Genomic DNA, 20,502 nt, shown 5'->3' on the forward strand with positions numbered 1-20,502 from the left:
ATTTCAATGGCGTTTTTAGTCTGGGTGGGGTGTTTACGTGTTGTTTTTGTTGCCATTGTGTCCCATACAAAATGAAAGCAACGTTTAAATGCACGAATCACGCAATAGGAGTGATCTGAAGGGCAGATCGGCAGTGAAATCAACTGGATACATGCAGGCCCCAGGCCGCTCTGCTGCTTCGCATTGAGTTTCGTTTACCCCGCTCTTCGTCACAATCACTTTATTCGACGAAGAAATCGCCACGTTTGCATTAAAAGCGCCAGAGGACACTGTTGCGATGCACCACAATAACATACCTCGTATTTTAATATGTAAAATCTTACGATGGAAATGCATCCGATGAAGAAAACGCTCCGAGTTCAGGGGACGGTCCGCTTGCGTCTCAGACGTGAGCAGTTGATCGAGGAGTTGACCAACAAGACATATAGATAGGAAAACCAATCGAACCCGTGTGATACGGACAACTTCCAAACTTTCAATTATTACATGTAAAGACTAATTATTTAGCGAGAAGGTTGAATATTTTTGCACATTATGAAAAGAGAGATTGATAGGTTGATATTACGTCGTTTCTTGTAAACAACAAATAGTCCTTTCCTCCAAGGATATCCAGGAGATGGCAGTGTTTGCATTTTTTGAGACTCTGCTGGCTGCAGTGCTGACCGTTGAAACTACATCACGTGTAGGCCTACACACGTGTTACTTCCCATATATTTCAATATAAAGGCGTATATCTTTGTGTTTTAGCGTATTTTATGTTCTCTACGTAGTTTTGCATTAGTCATGGTTCACATTTAGTGTGACAAAGCAGCTGTAAGTTACTGAATAATTGTACTGCATTGCTATATTTAGGTTTGAGCCATTCATAATCGGATATGCTGAAGTTTATAGTTTGCTGCATGTTGATGTTCTTGACATCTAATACTTGTCACAAGGTCAGAGATTTTGGCACACTGATCGATGTCTTCATCACATTTCTGCAGCTGAACCTCTTTCTATCACACATCAACTGTCTCAACACAGTTTTTATAAGAAATGCTTGATTTTTATTAGGGGAGAGTGGGGTAAAGTGAGACATTTTTTTTTTTTTTTTTACATTTGCTTCCCTCTAAGCGAGCTAAAATGATATATCAGTAAAATTGACATTTAACATTTCCCATTAATTCAGGATGTTTCCTAGCAATGGAAATTATCAGAATGTATTCCGGATGAAGGTCAGTGAAAATATGATTGTTTAAAAAAAAAAGTTGTCTTGTGTCTCACTTTACCCCAGCTTAGGGGTAAACTGAGACAGAGCAGATAAATCAAGGGGGTAAAGAGAACCACTTACATTTCCACTCTGAAACTACCATAAAAACATGCCTGCCACAGCACCATGAGGTCCTCTCCTTCATGGCCAAGGGGAAATTGACAGGGCTTGAAAACTTAATGGTCATATGACCACAAATGTGTTCTGTTGACCAGATACAGGGGGTGTCTTACATTACCCGATGTCTCACATTACCCCGTTCTCCCCTACTTTAATTATTCTGTACATTTATTTTCATATTAATTACCGGTAAGTTACGTTCTTGTTAATAAGACACTGATGTATTACCTTGATCATTTGCAAAAGGCATTGCATTGTTGATTTTATGGTTTAGTCAGCTTGTAATTTAGTCGTGAGCTTGAGAAAGAGTTTGATTTGGGATGCTGGTAATGTCATGACTCAAAGAAAACTATTATTCGCTGTAGGTGAAATTTATGCCACGTGTTCTCGCTCAGTATTACCGTTTTTCTCATTCGATTTGGTACATTTCTCAGAACAGAATTGAAATTCTCAAAGCTACCTGTTCAATCTTCACATCATTGTGTCACTTGTGCACATCAAAAAAGCAGTTTCTCCTTTCTTTGAACAAGTTGCAAATGCTTTGGTACATCCATGCAAATGATTATGTACAATTCTCTGCTGTTTCCTACATTATCAATTGCTTATGTCATGTTGATCAAAATGTATTATAATGGGTCTCTGTTGAATAGTCTCACCCCCCACAACATTTAGGCATTAGTTCATAGCAGAAGTCTTTACATGCAAAATGGTTGAACAAGTTATAATTATGTCAAGCATATTTCTATACATTTCCATTAGCCTTTTTTTTTTTTACTAAAGATATTTGTTGTGATGTGGATGAGAATTTGTGGCCCAACAGACAGGAACGTCAGGAGGTGTAGGAAGACTGCACTGTAATTCCTATACAGCACTGTACAGTTTTACCAAAGGAGATTGTCCTATGTTCACATTTCTGTTTGTTTGTTTTTTCTTCTTTGTGCTATGCAGTGCTGAATTTTCCTTTCTGTATCGCAATGACATGGTCTGTCAACAATTTACAGTACAAACAGTAAAAGCGTAAATGCGAATCTTGTCCAGTCTCTTGCAATCAAACTCCCACATACACTAAGGTGTAACCTACAATTTACAACAACTGTCATCAAAACTTCAGCCATATTTACATCAGAACAGAGTGCACTGTTATATTGACAACATGACTAAGCAATTTGACTCTTATCCGTACACAATGACACAAGGACTTGTCATTCTGATGGCACTGACATGTTCATTGACACAGATATTTACTTTTAAGAGATGAACTAAGGCTTTTGAGCCTGGCTTTTGCAGGTAATCCATGGTGTTTTGCTATTTGTACGAATTGTTTTGAGAAATGCACTTACTGTTTTGCAAATGTCGAGGATGATTCGAGAAATGTACTAAAGCGACTGAGAAAAACTGTAATACTTGCTAGTGACAACTTTATTTAACCCTGACGACATCATGATGTACCACATTATTGTTGGCCTTTGCCAAACATTTAGTGATATGAATGAATGAATAAGGTTTGGTAACACTTTATTTTAGGTGATGTAGTTACACGTTACTACATGTATAGTAACAGTAAATTATGCATAATTACAAGTAACTATCCCTAAACCAAACCCTTACCGTAACTCTATAGTACATGTAGTTAATTGATATTACTCAGTACTTGTTTGAGTAAGTACAATGTAACGTCACCTTACAATAAAGTGTAACCCGATGTTTCGTGAATATTTCCAGCTCATTTTATATTAAATGCTTAAATGCTTATTTTTAATATTGAAATGATTTAAACAAGCTCATATACTAGGTCTCATCTGAGATGTAGATGAAATCTTATTTTAATCACTTAATATCTTTCATAGAAAGCCATTAGCTTTAGTGGAATCTGACTGCTTTTCCATTCAATTATGTTTTGTGTGTTTTTAAGGTAATGAGGAAACCCCCTGATCCCTCTCTGTGCATCATATTGCAGACCAGACTCCTTTAAGTACCCCAGAGAAGCTGTGTTATGTGGCTGACAACGTCAAACATCATGTAAAACACCTAATGAATACAGTAAGCCCCAACATGCTGATAAATCATGAGCCTGTTTTTCATACATCTTCCTCACTGCTATACTGTATACACTATTGTTCAAAAGATTATGCTTTTTAAAGCTACACTGTGTAACTTTTTTAGTTTATTCTTAGCTAAAAACACTTAGTTCTTTCAAAAATATATGTGCTCATTAATGTATTTACTTCTTTCAAGTAATAAAGTATTCTCATAAGTTTATAATATGCCATTGAAAATACATACGGGTGAGGGGTTCGAATGTCGGTCGCCATGTTGCCCCTCCATCTTGAAAGTACATTAGCCAAAGAGGGACATACCCTTAAATTCAAGCTTCGCCTTTCGCGTTTTAACACTCGATGGCACCGTGTCGAATATGGACGAGGTCGAACTGGAAGCCATGTTAATCTTGGACTAAATCAGCCACCATAGGAGTTAAAACGAAATCGGAATTGAGAGGAACAGAAACTAATATTCACTGGATGGTCATAAACCTTTTCACCGCTAGATGGGGGAAAATATCACACAGTGTAGCTTTAAAGAAATTAACACTTTTTCTTCAGCAAGGACTCATTACATGGATTTAAAGTGACAGTAAAGACTTTTACATTGTTACACTTCTTTTGAACCTTCTGTTCCTAAAATAATCCTAAAAAAAAGAGTGTCACGGTTTCCTCAAACATATTAAGCAACAAAACTTTAGAAGTTAGAAGTGTTTCTTGAGCAGCAAATCAGCATATCTGAATGATTTCTGAAGGATCATGTGACACTGAACACTGGAGTAATGATGCTGAAAATTCAGCTTTGCCATCACAGGAATACGGTGAACGGTGGCTAACAAGTTTGATCATTATGACATTTTTCGCCATATTGCCATACAATTAACATTATTAAATTCTTGTTACTTTCCATTAGCTTGGCAAATCCAAACTTACATCCTGAGTATTTACTATGCTTGACCACAGAACCAGAAGATCAAGTCTGAGCTGTGTTTCTTATAAAATCATTATAAGACTAAGAAGATTGTAGAAACCATTGACACAAATGGCTTCTACGGTCTATTTAGGCTTATGATGCTTTTGGCAAACCTGAACTGTTAATTGCAGTGCAAAGACACAGAATAGAATAATACTTTCACCCTTACTTCCAGTACTATCGCTCCTCTCAGTTTTCCTCTGTCCCTCTTTTCTTCTCCATGTCCTTCTCACTGGCTCTGGTTTATGTCCAGGTCCAGCATAGCATAGTGACAGACAGAATTAATTTAAGCACCAGAGGCCAATTTCAATCAATAACAGTTTGGGCACAAAGAGAGCGCGAGAGAGAGAGAGAGCTGGCCGCATTACAAACACTCAGACAGGAGCAACAGAAAGAAAAAGAGACATGATGATAGGTGACATTTGCACTTCAACCAAGAGCCCGGGACTTAGATAAACTGTTTGCCCTTTTCATCCCTCTCCCTTCAAGCATTATTGTAGTTCTTGCACGTACTGTACCTACATTATCGGCAGCTGGCATGCCACCATTTGTCCTTGTCTGGCAGACCAAATTATGTGGACAGTGAAGGGTCCCGTTAACAGATAACTAATTAAATATAACAAGAATAAATGCCCCCCATGGGTTGGGGGAATACCTAACACTCAGCGCTACAGGACAGACTCTCCCAGGAGCCCTTCAGTTCTTAAAAGGTCACGATAACATCATGTCCTCATGGCAGATGGAGCTCAGGCTACAAGTATTTTCGGTTTGCATGTAACCCGCTGGGTCTTATTTTAGACATCTAGGTTTACTGTGTCAGATCATAGAAAAATTTACATTAGGCTATATATTGTGCATTCTGTTTATTATATTAAAGAGGACCTATGCCCTTTTACAAAGTCTTGATTTAGTTTTTGGGCTCTACAGAATAGGTTTTCATGCTTGAATGTTCAAAAACACATTGTTTTTTATATATTCTCCATTGTTGCAGCTCCTCTCTTTCCAGTCTGTCAGTAACGCTCTGTTTAGTTCCTGTCTCTATGAAGCCCCGCCTTCTGAAAAGTGAAATGTGCTCTGATTGGTCGGCTGGATCAGTGTGCTGTGATTTGTCAACCGTTTTGAGCGTGTTTCTTAAATGTCATGCCCTTTACCATAACCGCGAGTTTCAACCAAGCGACAACCTCCCGCGGTCTCTCTTGAAGCCAAACACGGAAGTGACTTACACTGCAAAAACTGCTCCAAAAGGGAGTCAAATCTGTATCTCCCCCATGTTAAAAGGCTGTATATAGCTAATTGGGGGCAGAATCTCATTGAGCCTTATGTTAAAATGCCCAACTTTACAGCAGAAAAAAAAATGTTTACAGCCTGGTACAAAAAGGGGTTTTGGTCTATATAGCTGTAGATTTCCCTATTTTTCCCTTCATGACAACTGTGAGGGGGTGAATTTTTTTATAACTCATCTGTTTAAACTTTAAATTATATTACAAGTGGCGTGGCCACTTGAGTGACAGGTGAATTGCCACTATGGTTGAGCTAGGTGGGCGTGGTTTCAGCAACCAGGCACCTCAGCTCCACCCACGTCCCGCCTCTTTGCCCATTTTCAGTCATCCAGGAGTGACGCGCTGCCAAGATGGCAACGGCCAGCTCCGCCCACTTTAGGCTTCAAAAGTGCTCTTCAGAAACCTACGGGTGAAGTCACGGACACTACGTCCATATTTTTTTTTACAGTCTATGGTTTCACAACACTACTAATGCAACTCAACCAGGGCCGCCCCTTTATTTTGCATATGCCGTGGGAGGGAATTATTTAAATGAGGAATAGTGTGACGTGTTCGTTCCCGGAAGAAAACTCAAGACTACAATCGTAGCACTTCAGAAACAGTGACACTGATATAGAGAATAACTCCCTTTGATGTGACTCTGTGCTTTGTGACTTTGCAGACCTTTGCAACATGTAAGAATATTAATGTTCATTATGTTTTGTGCACTGTCTGTCTATGCCTATTAGCTATGTTTTATGGACAGACCACATGCAATGAATCCTGATTCATTGTATGGCTTTCTATTGTACCACCTGTAATATTATGGTGGTTATCAGTTAGATAGAAAGCAGATTTTTATTAACATTACCAATGAAATATTTGGTTATAATTTGTGAAATGCATTAATATGCATCCCGTTAGATTTGAAACGTGGTCACCTTGTCATTCTTACAGTGAATTTCTGGAAACCACAGCTACTGTTTTTAACAGGAATTTTTCATAGTGTCGGGTATCTTTATATTAATGTCAAATTAATGTTAATATTTTGGATTGGTGGTCACTACTAAAGAACATCCTGTCACAGCATGAGTGAGTACTGCTTAGCTTAAATGTGCTGGTTAATGTTCCCATAATGAAAGCTTCATTCTAGTGGGCTCTGGTTTCGTCACCCCTAAAATGAGTTCCTTCAGCACCTCAGCACCATCTATTTCAGAGTACAGACCCACACGGATAAACACTTGCACACACTCATGCAAACACAACCCCTTTAACCTTCTACCGCACCCGTGCTCTCAGAATTGTGCTGGGGAGGCGTTTTGTGGTAACAGTGTCCTCAGATATGTTCACCATCTTTTCTGCTGTAACTGAAAACTGCTCGTTCCTCATTTCAGCTGTCCTTTTCTTCCACAGTCTGTTTCAGTTAATGTGTTCGGTAATTCTGCAAGTTTGTATAAAATCTCTATTTGTGGTATTGATTAATATCAGCTATATTAAATAGCATTTTATATGCTGATTGATTTAACAATAGTTCCAGTTAGTAAGTGAGCCGTAGTCCAATCGGTAAGCTGTGAACACCCTGTATTTGCACTTGAGGTTTGGGTCTGGCTGTGTTGACATGACACCCTTTAAATCAGCATTGCTTCTCTGAATTACCTTACACTGGGTTCAAGTTTCTGGACAGTTGATGGGACAGCTACATTGTTTCCGAAAATGTTCATCGGAAGTCTTGTACATCCATTTTTTCATCATTGTCACCAAGACAATGTTATCCAATTGAAAGCATCAATAGGAATGTATTGAAAACTACATATCAATCAGTAATGCTTTGTATAATATGCCAGTGTTTTCCAGAAAAGGTTTTTGAATTTATGGAGTTGCATTACAATTTAAAAGTTTGGGGTCAATAAGATTTAAGAAATTTAAGGGTGCATTAAATTGATCAAAAGTGACAGTAAAGACATTTAGAATGTCCCTAAAGATGACTATTTTAAATAAATGCTGTTCTTTACACTTTCTATTGATCAAAGAACCCAGAAAAAAATATTAAGCAGCACAACTGTTTTCAATATTGATAATATGAAATGGTTTTTGAGCACCAAATCATATTTGAATGATTTCGGAATGATCATGTGACACTTAAGATCAGCTTTGATCACAGGAAGAAATATGTTTTAAAATATATTCAAATAGAAAACATGTATTTTCAATTGTAATAATATTTCAAATAAATGCAGCCTTTGTGAGCATAAGAGACTTTAGAAAAACAAAACCACAAACATTTGAATCATATACTGACTTAAATGTGTCAGAATGCATAAAAATCAAGCTTTGTTTAATGAGAAGCGTCCACCCTGAAGGTATGCTGTGGTATCTGGCACCAAGATGTGTTCACTTACTTGTGTAGATTATGGTTTGGGTTTTAGTTTCTCAGGTCTTAAATATTTTGGAGGCTGGTTACTGTGTAAGACGACATGTGTACTACACTTCTACTTGTGCTACTGTTAAGGCTGCAAGCTCTTCACACGTGTTCGCGCACACACACACACACACACACACACACACACACACACACACTGTAAACCATGAATGCCCATAAAACGTATCCAAAAACATACATAACCTTTCTGAAGGGGGAACCCATAAATCTTGTTAAGGGGCCCAGATATAGATATCCTCCACTGCCCATCTAAGGTCCTTATGGCATTAAAACTGAACCACGACCAAGAGCCAAGGTCATGCTAACATGTGCTAAAAACATATTAGCAGAGCAGGATATAGAATATAGATGTGTATGTGTATTTTTTTATGATAAAATGTTTCTTCAAGGTTGTTGTGTGGGTAATGTCACTCTGTCGAAGGTGAAAAGAAACCACATGAAACTTTTTAGTGTTCAGTTTCTGATAACAACTAGTACCAGGAGACTGTGATTAACACATCTAATTCTGCCAATAAATCCTGCCAAGGTCTCTTCAGGCTTTCCATTCTGTATCCCATATTCAGGCTTTCCATCCCATATCCCGTATCTCTCTTCAGTGACACTGACCAGGTGTAACCCCTCCTGTTCGAACTGCCCGCTCTAAGTGGGACTCGAACCTTAACAAGGAGGATAAAGCCGGTGGAGGCAGTGATGCTTTGAGCAATGTTCTGCTGGGAAAACCTTGGGTCCTGCCATGTGGATGTTACTTTGACAAGTACCACCTACCCAACCATTGTTGCAGATCATGTACACCCTTTCATGGAAACGGTATTTCCTGGATGCTGTGGCTCTTTCAGCAGATAATGCGTCCTGCCACAAAGCAAAAATGGTTCATGAATGGTTGACTTGGCCTCCAAATTCCCCATATCTCAATCCAATCGAGCATCTGTGGGATGTGCTGAACAAACAAGTCCGATCCATGTAGGCCCCACCTCGCAACTTACAGGACTTAAAGGATCTGCTGCTAACATCTTGGTGCCAGATACCACAGCACACCTTCAGGGTGACGGCAAAAGAGGGACCAACACAATATTAGGAAGTAAATATATATATATATATATATATATATATATATATATATATATATATATATATATATATATATATATATATATATATATATATATATATATATATATATATATATATATATATATATATAATTAATCACACACCAAATTTGGCTGAGAAATTACCCCGAAAACATGGGCGTCGGAACCCACCCCCTTTTTACAACCAATGATATTGAACCCACTCACTTTTATCGTCTCTAATTCAGGACATGTTTGTTTACCTACTCCTAACTGATAAACACTTGTTATTAAACACATGTTAGACTCTTTATTTCCACTTTTCTAATATTTTCTTAATTGTTATTGAACATAAATGCCTTTCCGATCTGATATGTGATGGGAAAAGGGAGTGGAGCGAGTTCGGCAAAAGGCGGATTCGAACCTAGGGAAAATTGCATCAAAACTTGACGCCTTGCGTCTTACCCCTACACTATTGCTGCAGTAGAAAATGATAAAGTAATTTCCGTAATTTTGTCTGGCCCAACCAGACGTTTAGTAAACTAGACGGTATATTTGTACTTATGTTTACTCTTAATTTACTCCAGTACATTTTTTCTGAGAGAGGACCCACCCACATTTTTTTGCTTCCGATACCCATGGCCACAAAATATAATTTAAAATCATTATTGTGTCAAATAGACATTACAAACAGTAGTTTTAGAAATAAATATTTTATTTGTTTCAACATAAACTTTTTAGGCTATACGGCCATGCTTTTTTTCAGAAGCTGCATCTGAATTGGTTTTTAGCCAAAAATATTGGGACACCCTCCAAATCATTGAATTCAGGTGTTCAAATCACTTCGTAGGGTCAGCGCATGTTGAGGCACACAGTGTGCAGAAGTTGCCAACTTTCTGCAAAGTCAATAGTTACAGACCTCCAAACTTCGTGTGGCTTTCAGATGAGCTCAAGAACAGTGTGTGAGCTTCATGGATTGGGTTTCCATGGCCGAGCAGCTCATCCAAGCCTTACATCACCAAGTGCAATGCAAAGCGTGGGATGCAGTGGGGTAAAGTGCGCCGCCACTGGACTCTAGAGCAGTGGAGACTGTTCTCTGGAGTAACCATGGATTATGGTGTGGAGTTGTTTTTCAGGGGTTGAGCTTGGCCCCTTAGTTCCAGTGAAAGGAACTCTCAATGCTTCAGCATACCAAGACATTTTGGACAATTTCATGCTCCCAACTTTGTGGGAATAGTTTAGGGATGACCCCTTCCTGTCCCATCATGACTGCGCTCCAGTGCACAAAGCGTCGGTCCATAAAGACATGGATGAGCAAGTTTGGTGTGGAGGAACTTGACTGGCCTGCACCGAGTCCTGACCTCAACCCGATTGAACACCTTTGGGATGAATTAGAGCGGAGACTGAGAGCCAGGCCTTCTCGTCCAACATCAGTGCCTGACCTCACAAATGCACTTCTAGAAGAATGGTCAAACATTCCCATAAACACACTCCTAAACCTTGTGGAAAGCCTTCCCAGAAGAGTTGAAGCTGTTATAGCAGCAAAGGCTGGGCCAACTCCATATTAAACCCTACAGATTAAGAATGGGATGTCATTAAAGTTCATGTTCATGGAAGTTCATGTGCATGTAAATCTCCCCAAAAAATTTAAAAATGTCCCAAAACTTTTGGCAATATAGTGTATTATATTGGTAATATTTTGGTAATATATACAGACTAAAACGGTTTGGTTACCAACATTCTTCAAAATATTTGTTTTTATGTTCCACAAAAGAAAGAAAGTCATACAGGTTTGAAACAACATGAGGGTGAGTAAATGCATACTATCCTCAAAATATTTTAAAATAAAATTATACTCTAAATAAGAAACTAAAACGGTAAATTAATTCATAATCACGGTTTTAATGAGTAAGTCGTTAATTCGTTCAAATGGCTCATTCATTCAGGTATAAAGTAAATAGGTCTGTGAAGCGGTGCTGCACAGACCGATCGGTGTATGACATCAAAGTACCGCAAGAGCGATTAGAGAGCGGACAGCTAAATATGCTCTCAGATTGCTCTCGCGGTTCTTTGATGTCATACACCGATCAGTCTTTGCAGTGTCGCTTCAAGTCAAACACACCTAATGGCTCTCTTTATGAATAAGCCATTGAATAATTTGTTCACCTGACTAATTCGGTCAAAACACAGATTCATTCAGAAACAAAACACCAGTGTATTGCTCGGAAACGCTCAACAACAGTTCTGCTTTGGCTTTAGGTAATATTTTCAATGGAAAAACTGAGCAGAAACAGACAATATTGTGTGTAAAATATCACATATTAACTTATTTATTGAACTATTGTATTGGAATGGATTACAAATGGATGGTAACCTCCAGAATTCTAGGCAATAGTTACCAGAAGCCTAATTTGGGTGGCACAAAGATAGATTAGTTGTTACTGCCTCATAAATCTCCAGTTTTAAAAGCATGCACTATTTCTGGACACCGCAAAGGTCTGAGTTTATGTAGTTCACAGTTGTTTGGACATTTTTATGCCATTTTGAAGTACACATAGAGGAAAGCAATTGCGAGAGGGAGAGGACGGGGAATGAAACCACAATCTCCTGGTATTTATTTTGTCAACGTTCAATCAATGGCATAAGCTTGTGGCTGTGACTACTTCCAGAACAAACAAACCAGCGTCATAAATCAGTTTCAGACTGCATTCAGACTTTCATCAAGCCATGGGATCATCACTAGGGTTTTACGTTACAGGCCATATCACAGGGCTCGATTAGGAGACTACAGCAGATTGTCACCTTCTATAACACAACAGCCCACGTAATTGTTTTTAGAAGATTCCTTTGCTTAAATTTCATCAGAACTTTGAAATGATAGTCTGCTAGCAGGTGAAGGTTTATGCAGTGAAGGTCATCATTCAGCATGGTTTAGCTCACCATCTTTTAAGTCACGACCCTTTGCTATGTGTTGAATTTATGAATGCAATGTGTCGTGTGCAGCAGTTTTATTCAGTTTGCATTCAGCTGCTTGACATGACTGGCCCTTCAGCTCAAGGGTCTATTTAGAGCGAGCAGCATGTTGTGTCAGTGCAATCCGGACAGACAGCAAGAAAACATTGTGTCCTGATGTGCTTTGTGAATATGTCATGATTATCTTTAAATACAGAATTAGTTTGAATTAGGATGAAAATGCAGTTTTTGATGAGCATGATGATGACATTGAGCATGTTGAGGTTAAAGGTGATATTTCAGTAATGATTGTGACTACAAAGATGATGAAAGAAACAATAAAATTTTTACAAATGATGATTTTAAAATTTGAACATGATTTTACAGATGAGCATTTCATGTATGGGATGGAAATGGCACATCTGAGAATAATGGAGGCGCTGGAATTTACACGAATACCACAGCAGACACACTGTGGGCTTCTCCAGACAGTCTCTCTGCAGTCCCACACGACCATTATGTGCAAATGTCAATGTCAAAAGCCCAACTCACAGATTAGCAACAACAAGCTTCCACACAGTGCTGTGTTATAATTGTAAGTTACAGCTACATGTTACAGTAATGCACTTACAATGAACGTGCACAAGCCAAGGACCTTAAAAAATTTAAACATGAAGCTTGTTTTTGTTAAAGCACTTATATGACTTATTCAGTATTTTTTGTTGTTATGTGTGCTGTAATCTTGTCTAAATCATAGCCTGCAGCACTTGTTGTCCTACAAAGGATAAAGCGAGTATAGAGGATGGATGGATGAATGGAGGGAGAATTGGCGTGAGGGATGGATAGATTGAATGATGGATGGATGGAAGAAGAGAGGGAGGGATGGTGGGTGGATGGATGGAGGACAGGAAGAGAGAGATGGATGGAGGGAGAGATGGACGGTTGGGTGGAAGTTGGCTAAATCATTAGTTTTGAGGTGAACCGCCATGTCTAGTTGGTGAACGTTTGGTTTATCATTAACAATATAATTGTGGGCAGTGTTGGGCACGTTATTTTAAAAAAGTAATTAGTTATAGTTACTAGTTACTTCTTACAAATAGTAACTGAGTTAGTAACTGAGTTACATCATTATAAAAGTAACTAATTACCAGGGAAAGTAACTACTGTTACTATTTTTTTCCCCAAATCTTCAAATATGTCAAATAACTTGGATGCCCCCAATATTAGATATGTTAAATGGTTGAATTGGACACTAAATAGAATAAATTATTATTATAAAACATTGTACATTAATGTACACTATTGTAATGTTGCTGTGGGACAATGTGAGAGACACCTATCAAATTCAATACATTATTGTAAATATTATCAGTAGGCCTACTATAGTGTAAATATTGTGTAAATATTATCAGTACTATACTACTCCTTGGGTAGTGGAGCTCATGTTATCACCTGGGTTTTTAGCCACTAATTTTGTGGCGGCATGTGATGATGTGAGGTGCTTCATTAGATTAGAACTGACATGGAGAGACTCTTTCTTCCTGGGCATAAGTTGCACGTTACATAAACATTCTTACCTTTCACCTCAACGAGGGAAAAGTAGTGCTTATACTTCCAGTTTGCGAAAGCTACCTTTGAAGTTGTTGGACTTGCCATCGCTCTGCCTCCTCCTGGACTGGTCGTTGGTGTGTGTGACTGTGTGAACATGCGTGTGTGTGTGTGTGTGAACTCAAACAATCAACCTCAACCTTGTCTCCCACCGACCAATCATCATCAGTTATGTGTACCACCCCACCCACCAACACGCATGGCATGCACGCACACACACACACACACACACACACACACACACACACACACACACACACACACACGCACACACACACACGCACCAAGGGGGTAATCCAGCCCCCGGAAAGCGTACCTTCCATAGGGGCAGCCATTGCTAACCAAGCCATCACCTGCTGTTAGCATCCCATTGACTCCCATTCATGGCCTCACTTTGACAGTGAATATCTTTACATCTGAGGCGTTTAAAGACTCCATTCGTCCACTGTTTATTTCTAAACAAACACGACAATGTATAAAAGGCTCCATTACCTTGTATCTTACACTATCGCCCAGTTGAAGCTGTTTTTGTAAAAATAGGCTAACGATTGCGTCATAACCGCCGTGTTGTTGAGCAAATGACCGTTTAGAATACCTCAGAATACCTGATCCACTTTACTGTAGTAAACGCAGCACGATGGCAAGGGAAAATACTGGTTTCATTCATACATGTATGATGGAGAGGTATGAATTATACAGACTCATCTACAAGTCGACGTATCAGAATGGTAATGCGTTTTATGTATCACTCTTTACAACGTTGAACACATAATGGTGATTTATATGATTATCCTTTTGCTTGACTACGTTATCAAACAGCTAATAATGTGTTGATAATGTTACACAAACCATGTCCTGTTCGCCATCTCAGAGTCAGACAGAATTTGAGAGCTGAGAATTTGTTTCATATAAAAAAAGAAAGTGTAGTTTTTGAGGCACGATTCTTCTCTGCTTGAGAAAATTGATGTGTGGCGTGAGAGCGTGTGAAAAGTGGCATTCAGCGCATTCAGCGTCAGACAAAATCAGCATCCTTAGAGACGCTTTGAACATCACAGAACGTCAGTGGAGAAAGACATATAACAATGTAATATACATAATTAACCCGATATATTGCTAAATGTATCCGTTTTTCTATATCAGCAGAAAAATATACCGGGATAACCTGGCTTCTCTTGAGACTCCCCTGCTTCACAGCAAAGTAATGATCTGCTAAAGCTGCCCGCACGTTCACGTGATTGGTTACATCATGTCTGTGACGTAGAGAACAAGGGCAATTTCAAACTGTATTTTTGAATCTTTGGTAAAATGCAGTTTTAGGGAAAATACTGATGAATTTTTACATACTTATCTATTCTTCTTTTATTAATAAAAACATTTTAGTTTGCTCATCTATAGAGTATCAGGGTCAGTTTGTGTTGGAGCAGTGCTGTCCCAGATAGCAGAGGAAGATCCATTGTTAGCGAGAGGAGTAAGGGAGGAGAAAAGAAAGTGAATTGGATAGAGAACAACAAAATCCTTTCATCCACAGATCAGGGGGAGAGGTTACATCAACCAGCTCAGTCGGGACAAAGGAGAACATACCAAAGCAACAATCAATCCATAATCATTGAGCTTTTATAAGAAGTCATGGCAAATTCTGCTTTAAATTAAACCTACAACTACATTTATTAACAGAATAATGTCGATTGTACGGTTTGCATTGCGTCTTTCAGTCAGTTTAATGTGGGAGATCATGTATGTGTAATAATATCTGAAGCAGTGTTAATCTGGGCTGAGTGACGAGAGGAATGTGACATGAAGTAAGCAACAGTATCCTCTAGTCATGTGAGCAAAAGCATGAAGCTAGGCCCGAAAAGGTAAAGTTATGAAGATTGCAAGAACACAGAGAAACCTTTGAGGATAGAGAGGATTGGTTGTGTGGGTGTGGGTGTGGGGGGTCTTATATTTGTCTCGAATTACGTACACTTTAAAAAAATGCTGGGTTAAAAACAACCCAATTTGGGTTGAAAATGGACAAACCCAGCAATTGGGTTGTTTTAACCCAGCAATTGTTGTTTTAAGCAAAACAACTAATTAACTGGGTTTGTCCATTTTTAAACCAACTTGGGTTGTTTTTAACCCAGCATTTTTTAGAGTGTACATGCAATACTGCAGATATGTTAAAACAATTACTATGCTGACTTTGGCATTATAGTACAGGGGTGATTTCACCAAGTAGGCCTAGACCAACAACAAAAAATCAACATCTTTGTTGATCCTGAAACAACATTCCAATCAACCAATCAGATTTAAGGGACAAGTTTACAGTTTATGTCAAGTTTAGGCTTAAAACCAGGATTGGGTGTTCCAGGGTTGGGTGTACTCTGATTTTAGGGATAACTTATGAGTAGGGGTAGGGTTAGGTTTAAGACTAAAATGTCAGAATGTTTTTCCAGGATCAAACTAAATATGTTAATCCAGGAAAATGACCATAGTACAGAATTGTCTAAAAACTCATGTTGGTTCAAGAGTACATTTTATACGTGATAATGACATTCCTTTGCATAGCAAACAGCAGACACAACAGGTGCTGTTCCCTGCAGGCAGCGGAAAACCAACCCCTTCTTTTAAAGCTAGTTGGTCTAAGGACCATTATAAATGAATACAACGCGGATTATATAATTAGACTATTGCCATCAGGGGATACTGACTCACACAAGAGGAATGAAGCCAGACGTGGCTAGTCTATGATTATAGATGCCTTTGCCAGCACAAATATGTTCTGCCAAAAAAAAAATATTTTACTTAAATCATATTCATGTTAATGCTAATTCATTTCATAGAGCAGAAAATCATATGCCTAATGAGTATTTTGTCTTGTGTTTTATATATATATATATACATTATATATGATACGCACTGATAGTATCTTGAAAAGAAGTTACTTTTGTCTTACTGCACTAAAAATGATTTAACTTTTTTATATTTAAAAGCAAGTGAAAAAATCAAGACACAATACACTCGTATTAAAGATACAATCTCTGAAAACAGTTTTTTTTTTTTTTTTACCGGTTTGTAAAGTTCTTCTACTTTGTACTTTTGTAAAATCATTCAACATATAAAGTTTAGGACAAGACATAACAAAAAACAGGCACATGAGCGTGGCACAAACCACAACAAATCTCACATCCAGACATGTTAGCGAATTAAACAGAATAAGATGGGAGAAAACACAAATGACTTTTCTTAACATTTCTCCACATTTTTAGACACACATAACACTTAAATGCTGAATCTTGATTGGTTCCTACCATAAAATAAACCACAACTTATTCAGAATCAGAATAAAAGGTTGTTTTAAAAACACATCTCCACTTACCTATTTGGGGCATTCGGTTGGGAGAAGAGAGCCAGGCTATTGACCTGTTTGTTGACATTGTTGCTTATGATAGCATTTGTTGCGCCATCTTGGGAATTTAGTTTCTTATTGCTCTTTATCATGTCTTCTGCCCCAGAAAAGCTGAAAGGAGGGTAAATGTGCTCCTGTAGCACCTGATCTGGACCCCAAGGAGACCTTAAAATCCACAAATAAACCAACCCACAGGAATACAGAGTCTGAGATTCGCAAAGGCTTTCAGAAGGATGGAAAAGTGTCTAACTGATTATAGTTGAAGGACATTGATGGGGAATCAACACATGATGGGATGCCGGTTGTTTCGGATGGTCTTAAGATGATGAATGTGTTGCTGATCCTTACCTGGAGTTGCAAACGGGGAATTGCTGCTACATAAATTATCTGGTGAAGGGGTAGTAAATAAGCGCTGAGAGTAACGGGTCACAAAAAGTCCAAAAAGTTGTCCCAAAATAATCAAACTGTCCGAAAGATGATATCAGAGCTCTGAAGAATTTCATTTGACATACATTGTAGAAAGATTTAGTTCTTCACCAAATATTTTGAGAAAATCAAGCTTGTGAACAAATCACACTTTCATACGCTGCGCATACTCCTATAAAAAAGGGAAATAGTTCAAACTAAAAAACTTTAGTATCGGCTTCTCCATCCTAGTTGTCTTCACTGACAGCTATTAGATCAGGCTGGGATTGCAAAGGGTGTCCTGGGATTTCAAGCCACACGGTTTCTGTCACCCGGATCAGTCAGCTGGTGTAGCTGAACCACAGTGTCACATGCCGGACGTCTGTAGGGAGGGGAGAAAAGAGTGATCTAGAGGGAGGGGGGGAAAGAGGGGTATGGCATTACCCTCTCTCCTTGCTTGGTAGCAAAGGGTAATTTAAAGAGACATTCCTTCCTTCTATATCCTGTGCCCACATTTACATCTCCTGCCCCCATTCCTTTCTCTCTTTTTTATCTCTCTCTTATGGCTAACTGCTGACCCCATGTGTTGGCTCATTCCCTTGCAGACTTTCATTTATTAGATCATAAGACCTCTCATGTGAGTCATTTTAACTATTAATTAAAAAAATCTCCCCAGGTAAGATTAGCACTACTCCATTTCCTTTCAAGGCCTCAAGGACATTTGAGATCTGAATCTGGAATCATGGTCTTTTTTAAGTTTGACAGACAGACAGACCTAATCAGTGTGTCCTGTGTGAGTGGACAGATAGATTCAACTTCCAAATGAATTGAATTGAAAGGGAACCAATTCTTCAAATCTGAATTTTGCCCAATCATGCTCATTGTCAAATATGACAAATTTGTAATTGCACAATCTAGTTCATTCTTTGGATTTATGCCCAGTCAACTGTGTTGAAGCTTCCACAAAGTCTCTTAATCAGATCCGGAATGCATATTCATCCTTCGCTCAAACTCAGCTGTCACTGAGGCTCAAGAGATGGAATATCCTGATCAGTGTGTCCTGTGTGAGTGGACAGGTTCGACTGTACCTCTGTCCCCCTCCAAACTAATGGTAAATCTTACTCTGCGAATAGGAAGGCTGTAAATGAAGTTGACAGAAGTTGGGGTGGGGCATATTAATGTCACATGTGTTTGCAGGAAGGCAGATGAAGACGAAGTTTACAATTCCAAAACTCAAAGTTTAATAATAGAATCCCATAATGAAGGACCGGGGAGGGAAGGTGGGGGCTCTGGAGGTGGACAATAAACTGTAGAAAAATATGGACGTAGTGTCCGTGACTTCACCCATAGGATTCTGAAGAGCAGTTTTGAAGCCTAAAGTGGGTGGAGCCGGCCGTCGCCATCTTGGCAGCGCGTCATCTTGCGTCACTCCCGGATAATAAAAAATGGGCAAAGAGGCGGGACGTGGGCGGAGCTGTGGTGACATGATGACTAACAGACAGCAGATAAATGGCTATCCACCTGTCACTCAAAGTGGCCACGCCCTTAATTATGCAGAACTTTAATGCTTTATATAATGTAAACGAATGAGTTAAAAATTCACCCCCATCACAGTTGTCATGAAAGGCAAAATTAGCCGTATAGACCAAAACCACAATTTGTCCCAGGCTGTAAACATGTTTTATTCTGCTGTAAAGTTGGGCATTTTAACATGGGGCTCAATGAGATTCTGCTCCCTTCTGGAGTCTGTCCCTAGCGGCCAGTCGATGAATTGCAGTTTAAGTCACTTCCGTATTGGCTTCAAGAGAAACTGTGGGAGGTTGCCGCTTGAGGTGGATGAGGAGGATGATGGTAAGAGGTTGTGTTAAAGGGATGGTGGCAGGAGGCGGTGACAGAGGAATGGTGGCAAGTGGACGACAATGATCCCGTAGCGGCGACGATGGTAGTGGACTGATGGCGCAGACCCAGAGCTCACCAGTGCCGATAGCCCATGGCGGAGTCGAGGGAGGAGCCAAAGTGGTTGAAGATATCTGGGGGACGACGCAGGCGCAGGAGAGCCGATGGAAATGAGCAACATCGTTGGTATTAGAGATCAAGGCGATGCCACGGCAACGATTTTTGAAGGCAAAGCCAGAGGACCCAAGGGCTGAGGTGGAGCCAGTGTGATGGAGGACAGAGGCAACGCCGAGGGGAAGGAGGAACCCACTGCAGCCATAGGGGTGGAGGTACGGAGTGCACCGGATCGCTCGTAAGTCCATGGCAGAAGTGGTGTGACGACTGACCAAGGGGGAGCCGGCAGGGCAAGGGAACCCGGTGGAACCGCAAGTCTGAGGGTCTCTGGTGGAGCCGAAGGTGGGAGGAGCCAAGATGGAGCAGACAGGTTTAAATGTGTAAATCTACAAAAACAATTACTTTGTCAACCTTTAAGAGAACACATGCATATTGATGGCTTCAAAACCAACCCATACAGACTAAAAGCCGCAAAATTGGAGTCTTTAAATATCCTGCATGATAAATGAGAGGGACTGCATATAGTTTAGGGTGAGCAGTGTGTCCTGCCTACAATGGTTAAATGAAAACACATATTTAGATTGGGACAACAAGCACCCAGCCCAAAATTGTTATCCTGCTATCATAAAATGTTGGTGGTGATAGATGTGGCAGTCCCACTACCAAACCTATCAGCAACATCAAGGTTGAGGAACAGGACAGAATACAGATCTATAAATATCCAAAGTGAGGCTTTTTAAAACAATGTGTTTGAGGGACACACTGGTGCATGACATCACTGTCTTTCACACCTAGTGTTTGTACTAAATATAACACATAATCATAAACTGTGCGGAAGGATAGGCTCTGAGACTATTATTGTCACCTGTTAGTGTCCTTGCCAAGTAGTGCCACCAGAGACAGGCTTAGCACCTTGTTCTAGGAAGTTTAGACTCTGGCTATGATAACCTTTCTGATATGATGGGTTTAATTTAAGTACTGATACACTG

The 20,502-nt window shown here is 39.4% G+C and overlaps 1 protein-coding gene across 5 annotated transcripts in view; it reads right to left on the reverse strand.

Moving 5' to 3' along the window:
• Positions 1 to 17,872, reverse strand: part of znf638 (zinc finger protein 638) — a 36,607-nt gene extending 18,735 nt beyond the window's left edge. Inside the window, exons 1-2 of one of the 5 annotated variants that reach the window (XM_079808913.1) lie at positions 17,447 to 17,872; positions 17,069 to 17,263 (exon numbers count right to left, since the gene is read on the reverse strand). In XM_079808913.1, the coding sequence (XP_079665039.1) occupies positions 17,069 to 17,190 (122 nt within the window). In that variant the 5' untranslated portion in view covers positions 17,191 to 17,263; positions 17,447 to 17,872. Of the gene's footprint in view, positions 1 to 296; positions 403 to 17,068 lie in introns of those variants that run through there. The other 4 variants (XM_079808912.1, XM_079808915.1, XM_079808914.1 and 1 more) reach the window with 4 other exon arrangements.
• Positions 17,873 to 20,502: the final 2,630 nt, after the last annotated feature.

This window comes from Gobio gobio (assembly GCF_949357685.1).
Source record: "Gobio gobio genome assembly, chromosome: 2".
In the NCBI taxonomy this organism is placed as follows: Eukaryota; Metazoa; Chordata; class Actinopteri; order Cypriniformes; family Gobionidae; genus Gobio; species Gobio gobio.